Consider the following 24,543-nt stretch of genomic DNA (forward strand, 5'->3'; position numbering starts at 1 on the left):
ACAGTAAAAAAATATAAATATTAATCCCCCAAGGAGAGATATTGAGAAGACAGTTGGATAAACAGGTGAGAGGCTTGGGGAAAGGTCTGGACTTGGGATATACATTTGGGCTCATCAGCTTCTAGGTAGCATTTGAAGCTATTGTGGTTCTCAAGCAGGGGTACTCTTTTGTCTCCTAGGGACATTTGGCAATGTCTGGACACAGTTTTGATTTTCACAACTGTGGGGTGGGGAATGCTAGTGTCATCTAGTAGGTAGAGACCAGGGCTGCTACCAGACATCCTACAATGCACAGCACAGCCCCCCACAGGAAAGAATTCTCTGACCCAAGATGTGATTAGTGCTGAGGTTGAGAAGTCTTAACCTAGAGGCTACATAAAGAAGAGAAGAGGCTTGTGGCACTCTAGCGGTTAGAGGTCTGAAGAGGACATTGAAAGGAGCAGCAGTGAGGCAGAAAGGTCAGCCAGCAGAATGCAGTGTCCCTGAAGCAACCGACAAAAGTGTTTCAGCTGCTTCACGTGCTTAAATTAGACGAGGACTGGAAACTAACCATTCCATTTAGCAACATGGAGGTCCTTGGTGGCCTTGACAGGAAGGAATGATCAGCTCAGAGCCCGGGAAAGCAGGCTAACCAGAGAAGTGCAGTAGGGTGGTCCTAGAGTTTTGCCAAGACAAATTTTAAGTGAGATTACTCTTCACCAGCTCTTTTTTTTTTTTTTTTTTAATTTTATTTTTTATTTTTTTATTTTTATTTTAATTTCTAGCCATATTTGGCCACCTGGATGCAGCTATAGAGCAGACAGAAAGCTGGGTTTAATCATAGTTGGGTTCTGTCAGGTGAGTGTAACTGAGAGGAACACTGGAGTTGCAAGTAGCTATGAGCCATGGAATCTCCCTTGAGTGTGACTACAAGGTTAACCCCAGTGGGGTAACTTGTAGAGGTCAAGGAACTTTTGGAGTGAACATGTTTGAGAACATGAGGTGCAAAATCAAGGTAGTGGTAGAGTATGAAATGCTTGGAATTGAACTTCAGGCAGTAATATAGGAAAGGACAGGAGTAGCTATTTTTTCAGGTCTAAGTGTGTCTGTTTGAGTGGGCAGCTGAGATGGTAGAAATCCATCCTGAGAAACGAGAAGGTCAAGAAAATGAAAAGCCAAGATGTTGAAAGGATACTTGGGCAAGGAATGTCTTGCTGATCAATTGTGTTCATTTCCTCCGATCTCAGCAAAGTTAATGGCATTCAGCGCCAGAAGAGTAGTCACCTACCTTTTTTTTTCCTTTATCTGTTCATATGTTGTCCACTTGGTGAAAATTTTGTTTTTGTTTGGTTTTTTTTGCTTTCCTGCCTATTTGTTTTTAACTGTAATAAGCATTTTCTTTCTTAATTATCTCTCTCAGTTTGTTCATCAACTCTATTCTTATGTTTGCTTCCAAAGTCAAATATCCTACTTCTGAGTTGGCCATCCCAACTGAAGGCTCTTTTCCTCTACTTTTTTGTAATAATGACAACAACAGTTTTCAGGCCATACATCTTTCTTTAAACAAGCTGCCCTGCTCTAAAGAGTGCATAGTAGCTTATACTCCCATGAAGTGGCTTTGGTTCTGGACTCGGAGCTGAGTTCAGACCCCAGCTCTACTCACTGAATGTGACCTTGGGCAATTCATGTGACCCCTTAAGCCCATGGTGTTTTCACCTGAAAAATAGGGGTAATTACTGACTTTATAGATTTGTTGTGAGAATTAAATAATGCATTAAAATTATTTGCAGTGTCTAGTACAGGAATTGACAAATGGTGGCCTGTGGGCCAACTGCCTGTCTTGATAAATAAAGTTTTATTGGAACATGTCTACCAGCATACATTTATGTATTGTCTATGGCTGCTTTCATGACGTAAAATGATGAGCTGAGTAGTTGCAACAGAGACAATATGGCCCATGAAGCCTAAAATACTCATTCTCTGGCCTTTTACACAAGTTTGCCAACCCCTGATCCAGCACATACAATCATACTGAATTAAAGTTACAAATATTTTGAAAATTCCCCTCCACAGATTATTTCACTTACTCTTTATTTAATACTTTTCATCCAGTGCCCTAATATTGATACCTTGGTACCATAATAACCGATTTTGGAGGTTTTGTTTTTTTCCCTCCAAAATACACCTTCACCTCAAATACTTTTTTGAATACTTAGTACTAGTGAATTATTTTAAATGTCTTCCAGCATTTCAAACCCAGCCCAGTAATGATGAGACATTTTCCCACATATATATTTTCTGCCATAAAAATAATGACTCAACGAAGTAACTGTTTAAGCTCTGTCTTTCCTAGATTGTCGTGGAGAGAGAAGGGACAAAGGGCAGCCTTAGCTTGGGCCTTGGATAACTTGTAGCTCTCTGAGCGGGTAAGAGCTGTCCTGCTTTTACTACTGTAGCCCACAAGCTCTCTACATTAACATCACTGCTCTCCAGTGGGAGGCAGCCCAAGTACCTTAATCTGGATGTTATAATGCTGCTCTTTTAGTTCCAGCTAGTGAGGTCCATGCCTTCAGCTGTCCCAGTGTAGATTTCCCCACACGCAAAATAGCTAGTTGGCTTTGTCTCAATGAGGGAAAGCAACCCCCTCAGGAGTGGTGAGCTTTCTGTCACACGTGGAGTATAGCCAGTGCCTCTGCCTCACAGGCCTCTCAGGGACCATTTCCACACCGCACGGCCAGGGTGCGAGCTGAGCTGTCAGCCCTCGCGCTTGTTTATCAGCTCCGGATGCCTCCATTTGGCACCTGCTTTTGACAGGGATGTCAGTGCCCCTCAACAGAGCTGCTGTGGTGGACGGACAAGGATTTCTTTTTAAATAGGGAAGAAAAATCATATAAGATTCAGAGAACTTAAGCGGTAGCTGAGCATCTCAACACTGAGAAATGAGTAAAATCATAAAAGGCTATAAACAATCCAGTGGAACTAGGAAGTTCACTGACATTGAGTTTTTATAATCATCAAATTTTATATATGTAAAGGTCCTTAGATGTAAGCTAGTACTACTACTTTTGTTAATAAATACAAAAACTAAGATACAAATGTGTTAGCTGACTTAATTGAGTCACAGGAAGCCACAAACCTACTCAGCAGCCCACCCTGGTGTGGAGCCCAGGTCTTCTAACTCAATCAGTCATCTTTCTGCTCCATCATATTGTATTTGTGGGTTCAAGATAAGGCTCAAAATTGTGATCAGAATATTCTTTAACATTGACACAATAATTTGTACAGTTGATTCATCTCTTTTTTAAAAAATCTAAATAAGTATGTTCAGTAATTATTGCATGGTATGTAATACCTAACCAAATCCTTCTGTCTTTTATATTTCTGAAACACTTAAAGTCTGACACACAGGATTTGGCAGCTTTGATGAATGTTAAGATCTTATTTCATAGCAGAGTGCAATGCCAAGAATTTAAAGAACAAAATCCTACAAGTTAACTTGATGTTTCCTCTCTCTCTCAGCATCAAGTATAATTTCTAATTAGATATCATGTGCCAAAATGAACCCTTAAATCTTTGTAAAGTATTAACCCAAAATGGAGAAGCAAGACTAGAGCTGAATTTTTGGGGTTTTTGTTTTTGCAGTTTTATTGAGATGTAGTCACACATCCATACAAACCATTTGAAGGTATCATCACATAATTGTCCATACATCACTATGATCAGTTTTAGAACATTTTTATTACTCCAGAAAAGAAATAAAAATAAAAAAGAAAATGCAAATCCTCCCATATGCTCTAATCACACACACACACCCATTATTGACCTACAGTATTGGTGTGGTATGTTGTTACTGTTCATAAAAGAATATTAAAGATATTGCTGTTAATTATAGTCCATAGTTTGCAATAGGTACATTTTTCCCATATACCCCTCTATTGTTAACTCCTTATAATAGTGTCATACATAGTTCTTGTTCATGAAAGAACTTCCTTTATATTTGAACTGTTAATCACAGTCATTGTCCACCACAAGATTCACTGTGTTTTAACCTCCCATGTTTTAACCTCCAACTTTCCTTCTGGTGACATACATGACTCTAAACCTCCCCTTTCCACCACATTCAGACACAATTCAGTACTGTTACTTATTCTCACAATAATGTGCAACCGTCACCTCAATCCATTTCCAAGCGTTTAATTTTGACCTAAACATTCTGCACATATTAAACGACTACTCCCCATTCTTCACCTTCATTCTATATCCTGGTAACCTACATTCTATATTTTATGTCAATGAGTTTATATATTATAATTAGTTCATATCAGTGAGATCATACAATATTTGTCCTTTTGTGTCTGACTTATTTCTCCTAACGTAATGTCCTCAGGGTTCATCCATGTTGTTGTATGCTTCAGGACTTCATTCCTTCTTACTGCTGAATAATAGTCCATCATATGTATATACCACATTCTGTTTATCCATTCATTGGTTGATGGACACTTGAGGTTGCTTTCATCTTTTGACAATTGTGAATAATGCTGCTGTGAACTTTGGTGTGCAAATGTCTGTTCTTGTCCCTGCTTTCATAGCTTCTGTGTATATACTGAGTAGCAGGATTGTCAGGTCATAAGGCAACTCTATACTTAGCTTTCTGAGGAACTGCCAAACCATCCTCCGCAGTGGCTGTACCATTTTACATTCCCACCAGCAATGAATAAGTGTTCCTATTTCTCCACATCCTCTCCAACACTTGTAGTTTCCTGTTTGTTTAATGATGACTATTCTAGTATGTGTGAGATGATATCTCATTGTGGTTTTGATTTGCATTTCCCTAATAGCTAGTGAAGCTGAGCATCTTTTCATGTGCTTTGTGTCCATCATATGCTTTGTAGCCATCTCTTTGAAATATGTCTATTCATGTCTTTTGCCCATTTTTTAATTGGATTGTTTGTCTTTTTATTGTTGAGTTGTAGGATTTCTTTATATGTATTCTGGATATCACCCCTTTATCAGATATGTGGTTTCCAAATATTTTCTCCCATTGAGTCAGTTGAGTTCAGAGTTGGGTTCTTGAATTGTTTCTTGAAGCCCTTTGGTAAGGTACACTGAATTGGCCAAAATGCATTGCTGAATAAATCAAAAAGAGCTCTTAAGTTTAATATGATTCGTGCAGTTTGACACCAAACTTTGAATTTTTTCCAGGGCTTCTAAATTATTAAAAGTCAGTATTATGCTTTTTTACCCACCCAGAGATTTGAGGCAGTCCATGTGCCTTTTATCTTAACATATTAGTTACCCTTGCTAAAATTGCCGTCTGTAAAAGTAGTTAAGAAATAAAGATCTTCTTCTTTTGCCAACCAGTTAGACTGTATCTTATTGCCATAGATAAGGTAAGTAGTTAACAAAATAAATATGCATCATGATACTTTCTTTCCTTATTTTAACAGAACAAACTGCAAACAAGGCCTTGAAAGTACATCAATGGGGAGAGGTTTAGGGCTGCTGGTGATTCTGCACATCATCACTATTTTATTCTCTTTGATCTTTCTGATTATATTTGTTTTGCATACGTTGCTCATCTCATAGCCGTTCTATAAAGTAGTACAAAATACTGATGCTGAAGTGTTAGCATTCTTTGCTTTTTCGGACAGTATAGTGAAGTCTAACTACCATTCCTACTTTAAACTACTATTCCTCATTTCTGTCCTGACATTCAGTAAAGGACTCTCCTCATGTTGTAAGTTTATGATAATATCAAGGAAGCAGTCTTTCCCTGTGATTTTTAGGAATAGTTAAGGGTCATTTGCTCTGCTGTTCCATCCCTCAGCTCTGGAACCTTTAGAGCATAAGTAATTCTGATAGCATTTTGGGCCAGCTCTGAATTTCAACAAAAAATTGTCCCATATGACTAACTTTCTTTAAAGTTTATAAAATGTTTTGCACTTTCTGCCATCGCAGAGAGAGTATAAAATTTAATTTTACCCTTACCTCCTATTCTTTAATTCATTGAGGTTCTCAGTACACCTCTTGAGATGTGCATGATTTTTCCCTGTATATGGAGAGACTCTACAACACTGACAATTTGGTCACATTAATTTTTTAAGGTCACATTAATTTTTTTTTTCATTTGTTGCCTCTTGTGACTGTAGAAGACCTACCTTAATAGTCCCTATTTCCAGTTGTAACTCCACTTCTATTCTGCTGTGGGCTGGAAACTGGTAACCGAGTTTAATACAGTTTGTTCAGACATGAGTAAATATGCCAAGTTAAGACCCTTCAGATTTTCCTATAAGCCCTAACATCAACAACACATCTTTTCCGCTGTTCAGAGGCCTTTTGGCTCATTGCCTTCTTCTTGGCTATATTCCGGAGAGATCAGAAACTGTAGATTACTATATAACCTGAATTTTGTCAGATTTAAGAAGGAATTTTAAAAATGAAGATTGAATGAGCCTAGAATTTATATGTAGCCAAGCTTTTTGTTTTCCAGGTTTTTTTTTTAATGGCATGCTTCTCTTACAATGAGTCAGATATCATTTATTTACGAGATTCATTCAGAATGATAAATTGGATACAATTGGAAAGGTTAATTATTTCAGTGTTTTTTGTCATCTGAGGTTTTGAGACCTCCTCTGAAAAGCTGCCAGTTGCCAAACCCTCTGCTTGTCGTCACAGATTAAATCATTGCCACTGTACTTATCATCCTTGCCCTATTTCCTGTTTTTTTTTTAAACATACTTAGAATTGAAATTTATCTTAATTCTTAATGTCCTTTCATTCTCATTTTCTGTCATTTTGCCAAAGAAAAGAGTTATAAAAATTGAAGTTTGGGGAAAATGATGTAATATTAATCAAATGTTGTCTTTATGTAATTTATGTATGAATCAGATCATTCCTGACTCTATTCCAAGAGTTAGAGTATTTACCTCTGTTACATGTTTGGTCCTTAGAACAAATACTCTTAGAGAACAGATTGCCAATTGCCAACGCCATCAATTTGTGTGTGTGTGTGTGTGTATGTGTGTGTAAAAATTTTGCTTCAGTGTCTTAAATTGCAGCTTGGCCATGGGGTGTTAATTCCAAATGGTACTATGAACAGTAAAACCCTGATAGTTTCCTGGATTAGACCTATTAAGAGTTGTTTAGATAACACACTTTGAAATACTTCCTCAGGAAACATTGAAACTGAAAGCGTTAACCAGGCACACATACCAAAGCACTTAGACCCATTGTGTTTTTTTGCTATTAAAAAAATAAAGGAAATAAGTTATGCAAGTAAATCACATCTGTAGAAACCTGAGGAGACTGGCTCCACTGCCAAAGGAAGAGCTTTTATTTATGAGACTCTTCATCTGTCACTGACGGTGACCGCAAAATTGTTCAGTACGTTAGCCTCATAATTTATGCAGGGCTAATTGCTAGCATTAATGATGTCATCAGAGTTGGAAGCATGGAATTATAGATTGTAATCATATATATTATACTTTTTGTGTATGGGAGTAGGGGTAACTTATTTTAGAAGTACACAGACAATGAATTTACCCAGATAGACATTAGTACGGATAATTTTGATTTATTTACTGTACGCATACTGTCTGATTCGTTTCTACCTTCTGAAACTATAAAAATTCTCAGAAGCTAGATGCACATTCTCTTTCATTTCATGTGTTGTGCATTACTTCACTAGACAAATATTTTCTTCATTCTGGAAGGTATCTGTTTATAAAGGTAAATTAGGGAAAATGTGGTAAGTAAAGGTTTAAGAGATAGAAACATATTTTGTTTTCCCTTCATGCTTGAGAAGTACTGTTGGCTCCCTGTGTATTAACTGGGAATACTTTGTTTATGAGTGAATGTGTTTGTGAATGTGTTTCTCAGATCTCATGAGAACCCTTTCTTAACCATCCCTGTCTCCATCCTGACCCAAATGGGTAAAAAGCCAAGTTTTTTTTTTTACCAAGTTCCAATAAAATGGAAGCATAGCAAATACAGCTGAGCATTTTGGAGACTTGTCTGTCTTACAACAGTATATTCTGAATCATTGCAATATGTTTACTTCCTTTGGGATATAACACTAATGATTTTTTTAGACTCTATCCTGGCATTGAGTTCTATTCTGGGATAACATCTTTAATAAAATCTTGAGCAATTCTTCAGTACAAAAGGAAGGATAATGCTTAGAATTAGTGGTTTGGACCTAAAAACAGTACTTAGTGGAAACTTAGAAATCAGTATGAAAATATGGAGATGAAACAGAATTATATGAAGTAAAATATTTTTATTGTTAGTAAGAGTAGTAATAATTCCATTGGTTGAAAGCCTACCATATGCCAGGCACTAAGTGAGGTTATTTACATACATTAACTTAGCCTGTGAAGTAGGTAGCAGTGTTGACATTTTACAGATAAGGAAACTGAGGCTCAAAAAAGTAAAAACAGTTTACCAAGTCACCTAACAATAAAGGTAGGAGTCAAACTCAGATTTATCAATTTCCAAAGGCCATGGCTCTTTCCATTCATCTGCATCAAGGTTCAGCAAACTTTTCTCCGTAAAGAGCCAGCCACTAAATATTTTAGGCTTTGGGACTATATGCTTTCTGTCACAGCTACTCACCCTATCATGGTAGGGAGAAAGCAACGATACACTATCCTTAAGTGAATGGGTGGTGACTTATAAAAACAGATGCAGACCAGATGTGGACTATGGGCCATAGTCTGCTGACCCCTGATCTACACTGTTGCAGCACAAGTAAAAACCTTAGGGATAAACCAAAAGTTAGAATTAACAGCAAATGAATCTTTATAATGACTCTTTGTGACCAAAGTCTAGAGAATTAAATAAGATTATAATAAGGGAGCTGAACTGAAGATACAGATCCTATAGAAAAAGAAGGCAGTCGTCACATGTGCTGAGTACTGTTGTTTATAAATGATTTTACTAGCTTTAAAAAACAAAATCCTAAGCCATATTCTTCAAAACTGTTAAGGTAATGAGAAAACAAGGAAAGACAGAGAACAGATTGAAGGAATGAATGCAACATGGTATGTTGGTTTGATCCTGGAACAGAAAAGGGGCGTTAGTGGTGAAATCCAAATAAAAGTTGTCATTTAGTTAGTAGTAGTATACCAATGTTAATTTCTTAGTTTTGATAAATGTACCATGGATATTAGCAAGGAAGCTGGGTGAAGAGTTGTACTCATTTGAATGTTATGTACCCTATAAAAAGCCATGGTCTTTAATGCAGTCTTGTGAAGGCAGACCTACTGTGGGTGGGGTCTTTTGATTAGGTTGTTTCCATGGAGATGTGACCCACTCAATTGAGGGTGGGAACTTTTGATTAGATTATTTCCATGGAGATGTGACCCCACCAATTCAAGATGGGTTTTAATTAGTTTACTGGCATCCTTAAGAGAGCCGACACAGATCCAGAAGCTGAGACAGGCATTTTGGAGAGAAGCTAAGATATGTAATCCAGAGTTTGTCCTTGGAAGCAGCTAAGAGAGGACCCCCAGAAGCTTAGAGAGAAATGCCCTGGGAGAAACATGCAAGGACGCAGTTGCTGAGAGAGAGAAGCTAAGACAGAAGCCCAGAGACATTTTTGAGAAAGCAACAGAAACCAGAAGTTAACCCCAGGAGAGGCCCAGCAGACTCCGGCCGTGTGCCTTCCTTCCTGACAGAGGAACCCCAGATGCCATCAGCCTTTCTTCAGTGAAGGTATCCTCTTGTTAATTAAGGCATTGGGACATTTTCATGGCCTTAGAGCTTTATATTTGTGAACTAACAACCCCCCATTGTAAAAATCAATCCATTTCTGGTATTTTGCATTTCGGCAGCTTTAGCAAATGGAAATGAGAGTATACAGAAACTTTCTGTACTACCTTTACAACCATTTTGTAAAGCTGTAATTATTCCATAATAAAAAAATAAAAGTTACGATGAATTAATTTAATTTAATTCTCTTTTACAATATTACAGTGTAGAATCCAGGGATCCATGCTAGGGGAATGAGAATATTCAGTCTGAAAGTAAGCAGTTAACTTTAATGTCTTGTTAAAAAATTAATAATAACTTATGCAAGTCACCTGAAATGAACTTTAAACTATAGCAACCTGAATCGCCATTAAAATAATACTGTGCTGCAATTTATGGACTGAAAATGTCTCCTACAAAGAAATTCACTTCACTATAAGAGACAACAGAACTAATAGCTGTAATATTTATTTGCAAATTGCTTATTCTAAAGATTAAAATTATACAGAGATGACCTAGAACAGTGCGTAGGAAATAATTTACAAAGATTGTTTCTACCAGTTTTCTAAACACATACCGAAGATTACCACTCAATAAGTGAGATGAACTGCATGACATTGTCAGTCACTTTACCCAGACTCTTTTATTAGCAAAAGAAAAAAAATCAATCTCAGGCTTAACACAAGCCTGACACTAAAACTGATAAAGATAGCACAATAGAACTGCAAACCAATCTCACCTATAAATAAGATACATAAATCATAGATGAAATGCCATCAAAGAAAATTATGCAATATATTTTTAAGTGTTCCTTAATTGTGTAGAAAATTATTTCAAGTGTGTAGGGTTTTAATATTGGGGAATCTACTATTATAAAATCAGTATACCTAAGTTAGAAACAAATATATTATCATCTTGTTGGACACAAACAGCATTTGATAAAAATGATTTTAAAAATTCTTGATAGAAACATTTGAAAAACAAGAATTGGAAAAAAATATTACTAATGTTATGAAGAATATCTCTCAAACCAATAAACCAACAAAATTCTCATAGTTTATATGAAACCGCTAATGACTAATACTATCAAATACTAATGATATTTACATTAAAATTCAGAATAACACAAAAATGTTCCCTCTTACCACCACTACTCTGTTGTAGGGAGATAGGATGAAAACTCAAGATTATAACATTTTCATCATTTGCATGAGATATGGTTATCTCAAGAGAATCAACTGGAAAAACTATTACAGTAAGATCCAGTAAGATTACTGGACATACAGAATAGCAACAAATCATAGTCAACACCTAAGAATCAGCAGCAAATGGGTAGGAATAGATAAACAATGTTAAATGTTAGTAAAGAAAATAATAGATCTGACTAAATGGAGAGAGATATCATGTGCCTATTTAGAAATACTATTATAATGATGTCACTTCTTCCCAAAACTCTATGTAGATTTAATGCATTTACAATTAAATTATCAAAGCAAACCATGGACAAAGCAATTCTAAAGTTCATCTGGAAAAACAAGTAGGCAAAAATATCCAAAAACTTTTCTATTAACGTGTTTTTATTTTTTTAACTTTTTATGTTGAAATAATTTCAAACTTAAAAAAGTGTTGCAAGAATAATGTAAGAATGCCCTACACTTTTACCAGTTCTTTACATTTACCAGTTCTTTACATTTTGTCACATTTGTTTTATTATCCTCTATCCCGTATATGTATATGTATATGTATACATAGATAATATAATTTTCTCATTCATTTGAGAGTGGGTTGCATGTGTCCTTACCCCTTAACTACACCAGTGTGTATTTCCTAAAAACAAGTATTTTCTTATGTTAACTACATACATTCAGGAAATTTAAGTGATGCAATACAGTCCTTATTCCATATTTGTCAGTTGTCCGAATAGTGTCCTTTATAGCATTTTTTCCCTCTAGTACAGAATCCATTCCAGGATATCTTATTGCAGTTAGTTTTCATTTTTCTTTATTTCCCTTTATTCTGGACAGTTCTTCAGCCTTTCTTTGTCTTGTGTGACATTGACATTTTTGGATACAAGCCAGGTATTTTATAGACCATTTCTCAATTTGGGTTTGTCTGAAGTTCCCTCGTGATTATATTCTGGTAATGCCGTTTGAGCTGTTACATAAGTGAGGTTGTAAACTTCTCAGGGACTCACATGGGAGGAAAACAATGTTGGTTTGCCCCACTTGGGTGATATTAAATGATCACCTGGTATTTTCCAGTTTCTCCACTATATAGTTACTTTTTCTTTCTTGCAATTAATATGCATTCTGGGGAAGGATCCTTTAAGCCATATAGATAACCTGCTTAAACTTTCCCCTATAAATATAGCATCCACTGATAATTCTTATAGAAACCAATTTTGATTATAATGGTTGCAAAGTATTTATTCCATTCCTACTATTCTTCCACATTATTAATTGGCTTCTCCTCCATTCTTTTTTTCATTCTTGTTTGGTAGTGGTTGTTATCTGTATGGACTCATAGATTCCTATTTTATTCATTTAATTATAATCCATTATTGTCTTTATTGTAATGCTCACATTTCCCAGATTTCGCCAGTGGGAGCCCATTCAGACTTGTTCTGTGTCTTTCTGACACATCCCTAACATCTTTTGAGCACTTACTTTCTGGAACATGGTGTTCCAGGCTCATTTTGTGCCATTGCTGGCCCAGCCTTGGAACATTCTTCCAAGGATCTCTTGACTCTTTTCAGTGGGAAATGGTATTTAAAAACCAAGCTTGGGCACTAGGTATGTTTGTTGATACTAGGAATTTTGCTTCTAGTCCCCTGAAAAGCCTAGAAGGGTTTGTGTGTGTGTGCACGTGCATGCATGCATTCCTTTTTTTTTTTTGTCTTTTCTTTTCTTTAAATTATGAGTTGATATTCATACCTCCAATTCCAATCTAACCTCATGGGGTTCTATCTTGCCTTCCTCCATTCCATATTTCTGTCTCCTTTCAAAGTGAGAACCCAGGATCCCAAAATACAAAAAAAAAAAAAAAAATTTCTCATTTGCTCAGTCCTGTGAAGGTGTTCAGAATCATAACCTGTACCCTTAGGAAAAACAAATGTACTAAAAAGAACACAATATTTGTTGTTAGTTTTCTTCCCTGCATAGACTGACAATATAAAGTACAATGTTCCTCAGTTACTTGGATTATTTGTCTGTCTCTGCCCCCAGAGAGCTTATTTTATTCATTTAAAATACAGTTGTATTCATTTGTTCCCATTTATAATCAGTTTTAATTTTTTTTTAATTTTTGACTTAATTTTATTGTTGGAATATGTAGAACATTAGCATGCTTCCAAAAAGTCAAAATTCTATAGAAAGGTATCACTCCTTCCTTGTCCTCTCCTTTTTTTTTATTTTACAAAAGTGAGCAGAAAAAGTATATACTAATTTTTCCTTTTTTCTTACACAAAAAGATAGTATACTATGTAAACTTCTTTGCATTCTGCCTTTTTTTTTTTCTTTCCACTTAACTGCATACCCTATAAGTCACTCCATATCAATTCATTGGAATCATCCTCATTATGTGTATGTACCAAAGTTTATTCAATCGCTCTCCTGTGTTTGGACATTTAAGTCACAATATTTTACAAATACAAATAATGCTTCAGTGAATAACTCTGTACCTGTGTAGTTTCATATTGTTCGAATAATGTCTTCTGGGTTCCTAGAAATAGGATTGTGTGGATGGAGGAATAAATGCATATGTAGTTTTGTTAGATATTGCCAAATTCCTCTCCACAAGGGTTGTGTCATTTTGCTTTTCTGTCGGTTATGTATTTTTCCACATTCTCAACAGAAGCATATGACATCAAGCTTTTGAATTTTTACCAGCCTGCTAAGGTGAGAAATGTTATCTCAGTGTAGTTTTGATTTTCATTTCTCTTTTCATAAGTGAAGTTAAACATCCTTTGATAGGTTTGAAAGACATTATGCTTTGTTGTTTTTTTTAATAGTGAATTGGGTTTTTGTGTCTTTTGCCTATTTTTCTGTAAGATTTTCTCATTCTTTGAATTTGTTGTTTCAACCATCCAAATCCTTTTTGAGTAAGAATATCCACAATTTGGGGGTTTTGTTGTCAGATCTGAAAATATAAGATAGATATAGTAATTGAAATCAGTATAGTTGCAATGGAAAAGTAGACAGAAAGGTCACTAGGAGAAATGACCCCAAAATAGATACAAATACCTGTGTATGTTTTGAATGTATGTATAAATTTTTGTATATGATAAAAGTGACATTTAAAATCTATGATGAAAGGAATGGTTCTTTAGGAAATATACCAAACTTGCAGTTAACTGTTTAAAACAACTAAAGTTAGACCCCTACATTAGATAATACACCAAAGAAATTTCAGTTAAATAAGTTAAATATTTAACAAACAAAGCTATCAGAAGACTGGAAGAAAATACTGACAATTGCAGCAGGATTTCTCAACCTCAGCACTGTTAGATTTTTGGACTAGAAAATTTTTTGTTACAGGGAGCCCTCCTATGAATTGTAAGATGTTTAGCAACATCCCTGGCTTTAGCCCTAGATGCAAGTAGCATCCCCCAGTTGTAACAGTCAAAAATGCCTCCAGACATTGTCAAATGTCCCCAGGACATTGGAGGGCAAAATTGCTCCTGGTTCAGAACCACTGAACTATGTGAAAACTAGAAGCGTTAAGAACCAAGAGTGAAGTAAAAAGAAAAATTTTTTAAATGTTGACTATATAGAAAGAAAAAAGCTTTAGTACTTAAAGCTATAACACTGAAATCCAAGCAACAAATTTAAAAATATATATATAGCATTAATGACCTTCCCATTACATAAAAGATATTAATAAAATGACCATCCAATAGAAAAATGGGCAAAGAACCTAAATAATTCACAAAAGAAGAGCTCTAAATCATCAGATAAATAAACACCAAAAAAAAAATAATCCAATAACACTAATAGTCAAAGATATTCTAGATAAAACATGAATAAATAAATTCAAGATGCATGCTTTACCTTTTATATGGACAGTCATGATATAACTTATACAGTTAGGTATGGGGAGATAGGATTTCAAAAAATGCTAGTAGAAGTGTAAATATGTATGACATTAATAAAGCACAATGGCAATACATATTAGACCTTTCAAGTATATATGTAACTTTTATCCATGCAATACTACTTCTGGAACTTTATCCTAAGGAAATAATTGAACTGTAAAAAATGTTCATAGCAGTACTATTTGTAATTGCTAAACATAGGGAAACAATATGTGTCTAACAATAAAGAACTCGTCAAATAAATTATGGCACATTCATATGTGATGGAATGCATTAGGTCATCATCAGAACCAATGATGATGAAGTATATACACAGTGGAAGATGGATAAGTTTTGTCTAGAAACTCAAGTAACAAAATTGAGTGTGTGTATTTATGTCTTTTCTGAGATAGACTGATAGATCCCATTCCTTTTTTTTTTTTCTTTCTATTGATCCAAAACTGTTAACAGAGATTATCTTTAGTGGTAAGATTGTATAGAATTTTTTCATTTTTATATTTGTATTTTCTAATATTCCAGTGAACGTGAATTATTTTTACAGTAAAATAAAAAGGAAGTAAACTTTTTTAAAAAAATGTTTGTCTAAACTAATATCTCAGACAAAAATGTTATTTTTAAGCCACTTAAATATTATAAAAGAAATGGAGTACCTAAATTTACTACTAAAACCCAGCACAGTGTTTTCCTCTGTGTGTGTGTATGTCTTACTAGCAAGCTCTTCTCTGAGTTAGTGCTTAATTTATAAAGAATTTCTATTTTGATTGATTGGAACTATATGGATGGTGGGGATGGTAACACAACATTGTGAGTGGAATTAACGGCATTGAATTAAATACATGAATATGGTTAAAAGGGGAAATCTTAGGCCATACATATGCTACTAGAATAAAAATTAAAAGATAAAAATAGGACTGTACAAAAACAGTGAACCCTATTGTAAATAATGGACTATAGTTAAACGCACAATTATAAAAATGTTCTTTCATGAAATATAACAAATGTACCGTACTAATGCAAGGTGTTAATAATAAGGTGGTATGTGGGGGGGGGATAAACCCTAATGTAAACAATGCAGTATAATTAATAATAGAATTATAATATTCTTTCATCAATTATAACAAAGGTACCACACTAATCCAAGTATTAATAGTGGCTGGGGTGGGGGTGGGGGTTATATATGGGAACACATGATTTTTCTGTAAACCTACAACATCTCTAATTTTTAAAAAAATGTTTAGTCCTTTGTCCCAATTATAATTTTTAAAAATTTATAAAATATTAAAAAAGGAATTTTCTCTGGTGAAATTCACAAAAGCATTATTTATAACTGAAAAAAAAATAATGGTAATAATGTTCAAAAATAATTGTCCATATGATAAACTACCCTACATATATATAGGGAAAAATTGGAAGGATATTTATAAAACCATTAACTGCGGCTATTGCATCACAAGGCTCTTGGGTTTTATTTTCCTTATGTGTTTTATCTCTACATTTCCCAGATTTTTATTAATGAGCATAGATTACTTTTGTCTTTGTGGAAAAAAAAAAGTTTTTAACAGTCCAAATTAATAGACAAAAATTTGTTATTGTGAGCCACTTAAATTTTATAAAAGAAACGGGGTGTCTAAATTTACTACCAAAACCCAGCCCCCTATTTTCTTTGTTTGCATGTGTGTCTTAATAGTAAGCTCTTCTTCGTGTGAATCTACTCAAGGAGATTAACCTAAAATATGATTTATCATATTGTAGGTTGCTTCAGGTGAATGCAATGAAGACACGGAAGTTTACAACATCACCCTCTGTACCGGGGATGAACTCACTCTAATGGGGCAGGCAGAAATCCTTTATGCAAAGACTTTCAAGGAAAAGTCACGATTCAACACAATCTTCAAAAAGATCGGGAAGCTCAATTCCATCAGCAAGCTTGGTAAAGGGAAAATGCCCTGCCTCATTTGCATGAACCACCGGACCAATGAAAGCATTAGCCTTCCATTCCAGTGCAAGGGCAGATTTAGCACCCGGAGCCCCCTGGAACTTCAGATGCAGGAGGGCGAACACACCATCCGCAACATTGTAGAGAAAACCCGGCTTCCTGTGAATGTGACTGTGCCAAGCCCTCCACCGAGGAACCCGTACGACCTCCACTTCATCCGCGAAGGGCACCGCTACAAGTTTGTGAACATCCAGACCAAGACGGTGGTGGTTTGCTGCGTGCTGCGGAACAACAAGATCCTCCCCATGCACTTTCCTTTGCACTTGACTGTCCCCAAGTTTAGCCTCCCCGAACACCTGGTCAAGGGGGAGGTGTGGCCCGAGACCCTGGTCCACCACTGGCTGGGAATCTGCCAAGAACAGTTTGACATCGACGAGTATTCACGGGCTGTCCGTGATGTGAAAACCGACTGGAGTGAGGACTGCAAGAGCCCCAAGAAGGGCCGGTGCTCTGGCCACAACCACGTGCCCAATTCCCTCAGCTACGCCCGGGAGGAGCTCACGCAGTCCTTCCACCGGCTCTCGGTCTGCGTGTATGGCAACAATCTCCATGGCAACAGCGAGGTGAACCTCCACGGCTGCAGGGACCTGGGGGGAGAGTGGGCCCCCTTTCCGCATGACATCTTGCCCTGTCAGGACTCGGGGGATAGCGGGAGCGACTACCTTTTCCCAGAAGCTGGGGAAGAATCAGCAGGCCTCCCGGGCAAGTCAGAACTTCCTTACGAAGAGCTGTGGCTGGACGAAGCCAGGCCCGGCCACCCGCCCCTCACCCGCTCCTTGAGTGAGAAGAGCCGAAGTGATAATTTTAGAAGTTCTGTCCGGTCCAAATGTGGAACTTCTCCTCTTCCTGTCCCTGGGACTCTGGAAGCAGCAATGAAGTCTTCAGATATTGCCCTACCTCCACCTCCAGTGCCTCCCAAATCTGAAGCCGTAAGTAATTTCTATTTCTCAGTGTTTGAAGACAGGTTTTTTTTGTCGGTATGCTCGGTCATCCTCTAATTTATTTTCTTTCTTAAAGAAAGGAAAACTTGCTGACTGAAGATTATTAGAATAAGCAATTTTGTTTAATTTGGAATGAAATATAAATGCTTAGCTACATTTGTTTTACCAGTTAGGAGTTAGAATTTTATTCTGTGCTTCATGAGAAATTGTTTGGGAATTTTTAAACAGGTGAGTTTAAACACTTGTGCTGCTGCCGAGAGAAGCGATTATAGGGAGGAAGGTGGAAGCCCCAATGCCAAAGAGGAAGCTGTGGCAGTAAAGCAGGTGTGACCACAGCGACCGCTAGCAGTGCGTGGCAGGGAGGGACGGGCTGCTTCAGAGTATGTTTCAGAGGTAGACCCAACAGCATTTACTGGTGAAGTGGATGTGAGGAGTAAAGGAAAGAGAGAAATCAAGGATAACTCCTAGATTTTTAGCCTCAGCAACTGGGTAGATGTTCCATTTACAGTGATGGGGAAGGCTAAAGGAGGAGTAGATTTATTGGGGGGAAGGAGAAGAAGGATGAAGAGGCACCAGCACACTTTAACTCTCTCGTGCATCCCTGAAGTTGTTCTGAGATCAGAACATAGTGGGCATGCTCATGTACACACGCACAGCGGGGCCAGGCACTAGGGTGATTCCATATAACACCTTAAACATAACTCACTCAGAGCTGAAGGGGTGTCTGTAAAATTTTAATGTAAGAAGCTCAGTACAGGACAGGAAAAAGGGCCCTCTGTTTTGACCATGTTCTTTTGATTAACAGCCACTCTGAGCCTTGGCTACTCATTTTTCATCGTTAGATTTCCTTATATCTGAAGGGAGAAACTGCTAGAGGCATTGAGTGTAATTCTGTTTGTTTTTCTGACAATATAATAATAAGTTTCCTTTTGGACTTCCATCATCAGACAGCCTTTTAAACAAAAACAACAACAAAAAACCATAGGTGAGTTCCAATATATAGAAGAGAAAACTAATCTGACTGAAACATGAATTGGAGATTGCCCACTCTGCCCCCACTAGGTAGTCTGTGCAGTATGCAGTTTCCAAACTATGGAATTACTGGGGTAGAGGCTGGAAATGTGACCTTCATTAAAAAGGTCCAGTAAATCTGAACTCTAGTGCCTCTGATTTGCAGAGAAGCTAACAAGTGAAAAGAGATGACTGTTGTACAAGTTAAAAGGTGATAAATAATTTAAGATGATGCAGATGGATAATGTTTGTAGGAATTCAGAGAAAAAAGAGATCCTTCTAGTTGGGGGTTGAGTAAGAGAAGTCTTCATTCATGGAGATTGTAAGATTTTAAATGAGCTTAGAGATGAATGAGAGTTGGAAGAGCAGAGGAGAAAGAAGGGCATTCCACACAGAGACAATGGCGTGGGCAAGAGTCTGGAAGCCTGGGACAGCTTAACGCACAGCTGAGGCAAGCAGGGAGTTCTATTGGTCAATTGAATAGGGTGTGTTCAGGGTAATGGCAGCTAAAGACTGGGGCCAGATCATGGGTGGCCCTGAACACCAGGCCTGCAGAGTTTGCGCCAGGCTTCACGCTAAACTGTCGGTAAAGAGCCCTCATTGCTGCAAAGCTTCCACTAGAGAAGACCCACCTCTGGCTGTTTGTTCCAGGATGTAGGAACTCCAGACCACTGTAGATCATGGACTTTCCCCTGTTCCTTTCAGGATTTTCCAGGGACAAACCAGAGATCACCATAGCCAGGAGGTGCTGTGAATATTTGGAGGAGGTCTTAGTGAAGTCGGAGCTCTTGGTCCCTGTATTCATGACAGAGGGTGCTCTTAGGATTCCCTGAAAAGCCAGGTAGAAAGTGAGGGGTCTCTTCTCCTGGCAAATACTCTAGGCAACTTTAAGGAGTTCTCAATTCAGTCAAGCATTTGACTTTACATGAAAGGTAGGGCCCTGATCTCCAACAGGAACATGACAAGATCAGCTTTTCCTGTAGAATTTTGGTCATACCTGGCACATAGTAGGGTCTTAGGTTTGTTGACTGATTGTTTAACTCATCCACGATGGTCACACCCAGGGCTCATTTGTGTAACCAAGTCTAGAGGTGGGAAACTTAACATTGCTTGTTTTTTCGGTGGCTAATGAAAAATGAGTAAGAACATAAGTATTAAGAGACCCAATCTTGACCCTGGTACTAAAAAATAAAAGAAGCTATAATTAAATTTGAAACCAAAAGCAAATCTCACAGGAGAAGAAAAGATTTTGGCCTCCATTCTAAGCCGTAATTCATTATGAAGTAAAGGAATCTTTTCAGAGTGTGTCCAGTGTTTATGGAATACTATAAACATAAATATTTTTTATAAACACCTGAAAACATTTAATTTACTTAAAGAAAAAGTAGGCACTTCATGTGAAGTCATATTTTCTATTGGTTTCATGACGATGAAATGAATTTTCCATTTTTAGAATGTGCGTGGGATCCAGAGGACGTCATAATTGTTAGATGTGGCTTCAGCTTGTAATTTTCAAAGGGGAACTTTAATGGGGCATAAATTCAAGTGCTCCCACGGAATTAAATAAAATTGCTTCTTTGGATAGTTACAGTGGAGTGAGTTGTGGGAGAGGGACTCCATGTGTCTACCAGCTCTCCCACCAGATAATGAAAGATGGTGGTGAGCTTTCAAGTGAAGCTGGTTGGACATTATCTGGGAAGGTGACAGCTCCCACCAGGAGTAGATGGTGCTGGAGCAATGGAAAAGAGTCAGAGAAAGCCTGTCTTTCATATAAGGAAAGCAAAACTGGCAACTGGCAAATTAACTCTGTCATGCCACAGTGCAGGGCCAGTCACTGTAAGATCTAGAGATACAGTGGCTGCATCTCAGCCTGGTCTTTTCCTTCTAATTCTTCTGTTCTTCACTTCCTGCTTCGATGTCCTAAGTTGTGGCATATGTTTGCGCTTTCTTACTAGCAAAGTTTGATCGTCTTTGTTTCTCTGTAAAAAAGTGAGAACACGTCTTTCCCACTCAGTGGTGATGCTTCCTGTGTTTCCCACGTTGTGCTGCAGTTCTGACATCATCTGGGTTTGTGCTTGTCACTGCCTCCTACCCATATCCTAAATGGAAAGTTAGGTGGTGGGGGCAAACAGAAAATCCTCAGGGTGGGGATCATAGGTTTGGTACTTTCGTGTATTTCGTACTTGATGTGGCTATTTAGAATTATGCTCAAGTCATTTTGTGTCTCTTTAAAGATTATCAGGTACAGTAATTTTTTTAAACAAAAGTTTGCTTTTTACCTCTTGTGAGAAGCTATTCCCTTCCTAATGGGAATGACCCAGGGAAAAGCAAACTATTCCTGGTTACCCTAGAATTGTTACACATGAGCCCAAGCTGAAGGAACATGTCTAGCCGACTCAGTGGTGATGTTTTCACTTTTTAAAATTGTACTTGGTGCCCCCAGATCAGAATGACCTGCCAGTCCCTCTTAAGTGAATTATCCTTATTGGGTCATGCACTTATTTTTAAACACGTCCTCTATTTCATAACTTTTTGGGCCTCTATCCATAATTATAATTTTCTAAGTATTGGCTGATACGTCTAAAATATTTACCCAGATACACTCTACAAGTGATAATCTTCAAGAGCTGTCTTTTTTCTCTTTCTCTATAAAAGATTCCATTTTAGAGAGCAATGATGGGAAGAATTTTTATTGTATGAAATTCTATAAATAGAATATTTTGGCTTCCAGGTCACTCTGGCCTGTGCAGTGAGTTATAAATCATTATCAAAACTACAGAACCACAACTCTTTTGAGACCATTCATGCATCTGTATCCTATTTGGGGACCCCAGAACCCAGAAATCAATATCCTCCATCTGTCTTCAGTAATAGAAACAAAAAAAATGCACCCATTCTTAATTGGTTGTTGACATCACAGCAGTTCCTGAGATTCATGGAAGGAAAATAATAAAAGAAGGTCTAGGTTGTGAACCATTGGTTTAAACCAAGTTCTGTGTGCTGTATTCAAAGTTAAGTGATAAAGAATTTGTTAACCTTTGTGAAACACTGGGATCTCCCATGGCTTGTAAGAAATGGGGTATAGGGATTCAGTTATAAGATGGATTTACAGCATATATTCATTGTTCTGAGACTGGAAGTCCAGCATAAATAAAGTTCCATTAACACAGTACACCACCTTGTTGGTGTTTGTGAAAAATAAAACTTTAAGGGGGAATTTAATGCCAGATTGAATGGGCCTAAGTCCAGTATGAGCTTGACAAAAGTGATTTATCTGTGGAGAAGTGAGTTGGAGTGTCTGAACGTACCTCAGATAGGCTGAACAACTGAGAATATAGGAGGAAATGCCAAGCATCGTAGGAGCCTTAGTTCTTTTCTCAAGTGGTATGAATTGGAGTGAAGTGGTCTGCCACACTATGTGAATAAATAGAGGCAGTATGACATCGCCGGTAAGAGCCAAACTTGGGTTTGAATCCTCACCACTTACTAGCTTAGCACCTTGAGCAAAGTGTTGACCCTTCCGGAGTCAATTCCTGTGGGACTAATAACAACGTCTTCATTGCATTGTTGTGTTGTACAGAGTACTTGGCACTTTACCCTGGCCCTTGGGAAGCATGCAATAAATAGTAGCAGTAACTTAATATAGGATGCATTCTGATTTAGGGTCAGATGGGAAGTGATTTGGGGAGGTTTTCCCTCTGTCCTTCCTTGGTTAAGGAATGGGAAGGGAAGGTCCTGGTGCGTAAGGCCCTTCCCAAGAGACAGGATGGCTGATAGGGTGGACATGTACACACCTGGGCAGCCAGGTCAGCTGATGGGGGTGGGCATGCATACAACTGGGCAGGCAGGTCAGCTGATGGGGGTGGGCATGCATACACCTGGGCAGCCGGGTCAGCAGTCAGCCCTGGCACCCAGGAAGGGGTCATTGGCCTTGCATTGCAAAACAGGTGTGTGATAGCTTCATTTTGCCAGATCTCTAAGATATTACAAAAGCCCAGTTGGGTTTAAAAATAGCATAATAGCCTTTCATTCTGACTAGGAAAATGTCTGCTTAAGAAGATGGGTGTTTTGTTATAGTTACCTAGCTGTGGAGCCAAATCTATAATCATCATAAACCAAACGAGTTATGGGCAAGCTCAGCATTCTGTGGATCCTTGTAATTTATAGTCCTTTAATGGAGGATTATATGAAGAACTATAGCGTGCCTGTGAAAAAGTCCTGGGAACTCTTTCTGGCTCTAAAGCTGCAGCAAGTATCAGAAAAGAAATATTCCCAGACAAACTACATAAAGTATCAAAACTGAGAAGTTGCCTTGAGTAATTCCATTCCTTAGGCATGGCCAGGCTGGGCCGTGGTATTACCAGATTTCACAGCCCTGAATGTGTCCCCCTACAGAAAAAAGAAGGCTTTTATGACTACCACAGTTAAGAAAGCACTATAAAAATATGTTTGTATATTAACTGAGGGATATGGTTATGAGAGTTGATTGTTCTCTGAATTTATTTCCTTTCTTCTTTGGAATTTTTCCTTCAATCAAATATTTATAATAGAAAAAGCATTAAAGGACATTTTCTTAAAGAGACCCGATGTTTTAATACTCAGTTTAGGTACTACGAAGATTAATCTGGAAATGATTATTTACTTTTCAAAATAATTCCTCTAGAAAAAAACTCACTGAGGACTCCACTAATTAATGAAGCCTCCTAGGGCATTTGACATTTAATTAATTTTAATTACAATTTTGAGGAGTACTCCATAAGCAAGGCTACCTACGTTCCTATTTATTAATTGAAATAAGGGCTAAATTATTATTGTGTTTGGGTAATTTTGAAGCTACTCTTACCTTTATTTTCATGAAGGTTATTCATTTTTAAATGAAATCTTCTAGGCCAAGAATTTTTTTTTCCTCTTTGTGTCTGTTGAAATTCTCAATGATTAGAATGTTAATAAAGGTAATTATAATATTCTGTGAGACAGATTTTGTTTCAGATCTGCACTCTTAGGTGCCATTTATACAAAATGATATTTATAGAAAGGTTATAAACTATTTAAATGTATCTATCTTTGATTATACTCCTTGCTCAGAAGAGGTTTTTATTCCGTGTCCCAATGGCGCATTCTTTCCTCCAAGGAAGCACCCTCGCATCGAAACAAATACTTCTTTTCAGAACCAGTGGCCCTCACGCCTCCTCCTCGTGGGGGCCGCTGCTCCCACCCCCGGCCTCCCTCGCCTGAGGCTTGGTACTGGAGGCATTTCAGAAACAGGTCTGTTTTGAGTCCTTCTCGTTAATATATAAAACTAGAAGAAAGAAAACCATGCATCTGAGATGCAGGATTTTGACTGTGAATCACATCTGCCCTTCCATAATTAATCAAAATGTGGTTCATTGTATTACCATTATGTCCTGATAAAACTTTTAATTTCTATTTGGCTGAAAATACCCACTGATGACTACGTGGCAGGGTTATGAACTCTTTGTATAAAAGCCTCTTTATAAATAAGATTTCTTAAGGCTGTCATGATTTTGTTCTCTGGGAGAGGGAGTGTGGGAAGAAATATAAAATACGGAGCAGAGATCATGCCGGGGAGGCAAAGTGACCAAGTTCAGGAAGCATGGTTGCAAAACCCTTTACTTTGGATTGCTACATTTTCCTAAATGAACTCTTCGGATAAGAAAGCTAACAGTAAAGGTGAATCCAATTTTTAGTTCAAGCTCATCTGTAGTATATACGTTTTCTGAATGATTGTCAGTGTGGAAACAAAATGATCCTTA

The 24,543-nt window shown here is 37.4% G+C and overlaps 1 protein-coding gene across 2 annotated transcripts in view; it reads left to right on the forward strand.

The window, feature by feature from the left end:
- GAREM1 (GRB2 associated regulator of MAPK1 subtype 1) overlaps positions 1–24,543 on the forward strand; it is a 230,306-nt gene that overhangs the window by 192,041 nt on the left and 13,722 nt on the right. For both annotated transcript variants that reach the window (XM_037806369.1, XM_037806370.1), the window contains exon 4: positions 16,574–17,746. In XM_037806369.1, the coding sequence (XP_037662297.1) occupies positions 16,574–17,746 (1,173 nt within the window). The remainder of the gene's footprint in view (positions 1–16,573; positions 17,747–24,543) is intronic.

Source organism: Choloepus didactylus, chromosome 16 (assembly GCF_015220235.1).
Source record: "Choloepus didactylus isolate mChoDid1 chromosome 16, mChoDid1.pri, whole genome shotgun sequence".
Lineage (NCBI taxonomy): Eukaryota > Metazoa > Chordata > Mammalia > Pilosa > Megalonychidae > Choloepus > Choloepus didactylus.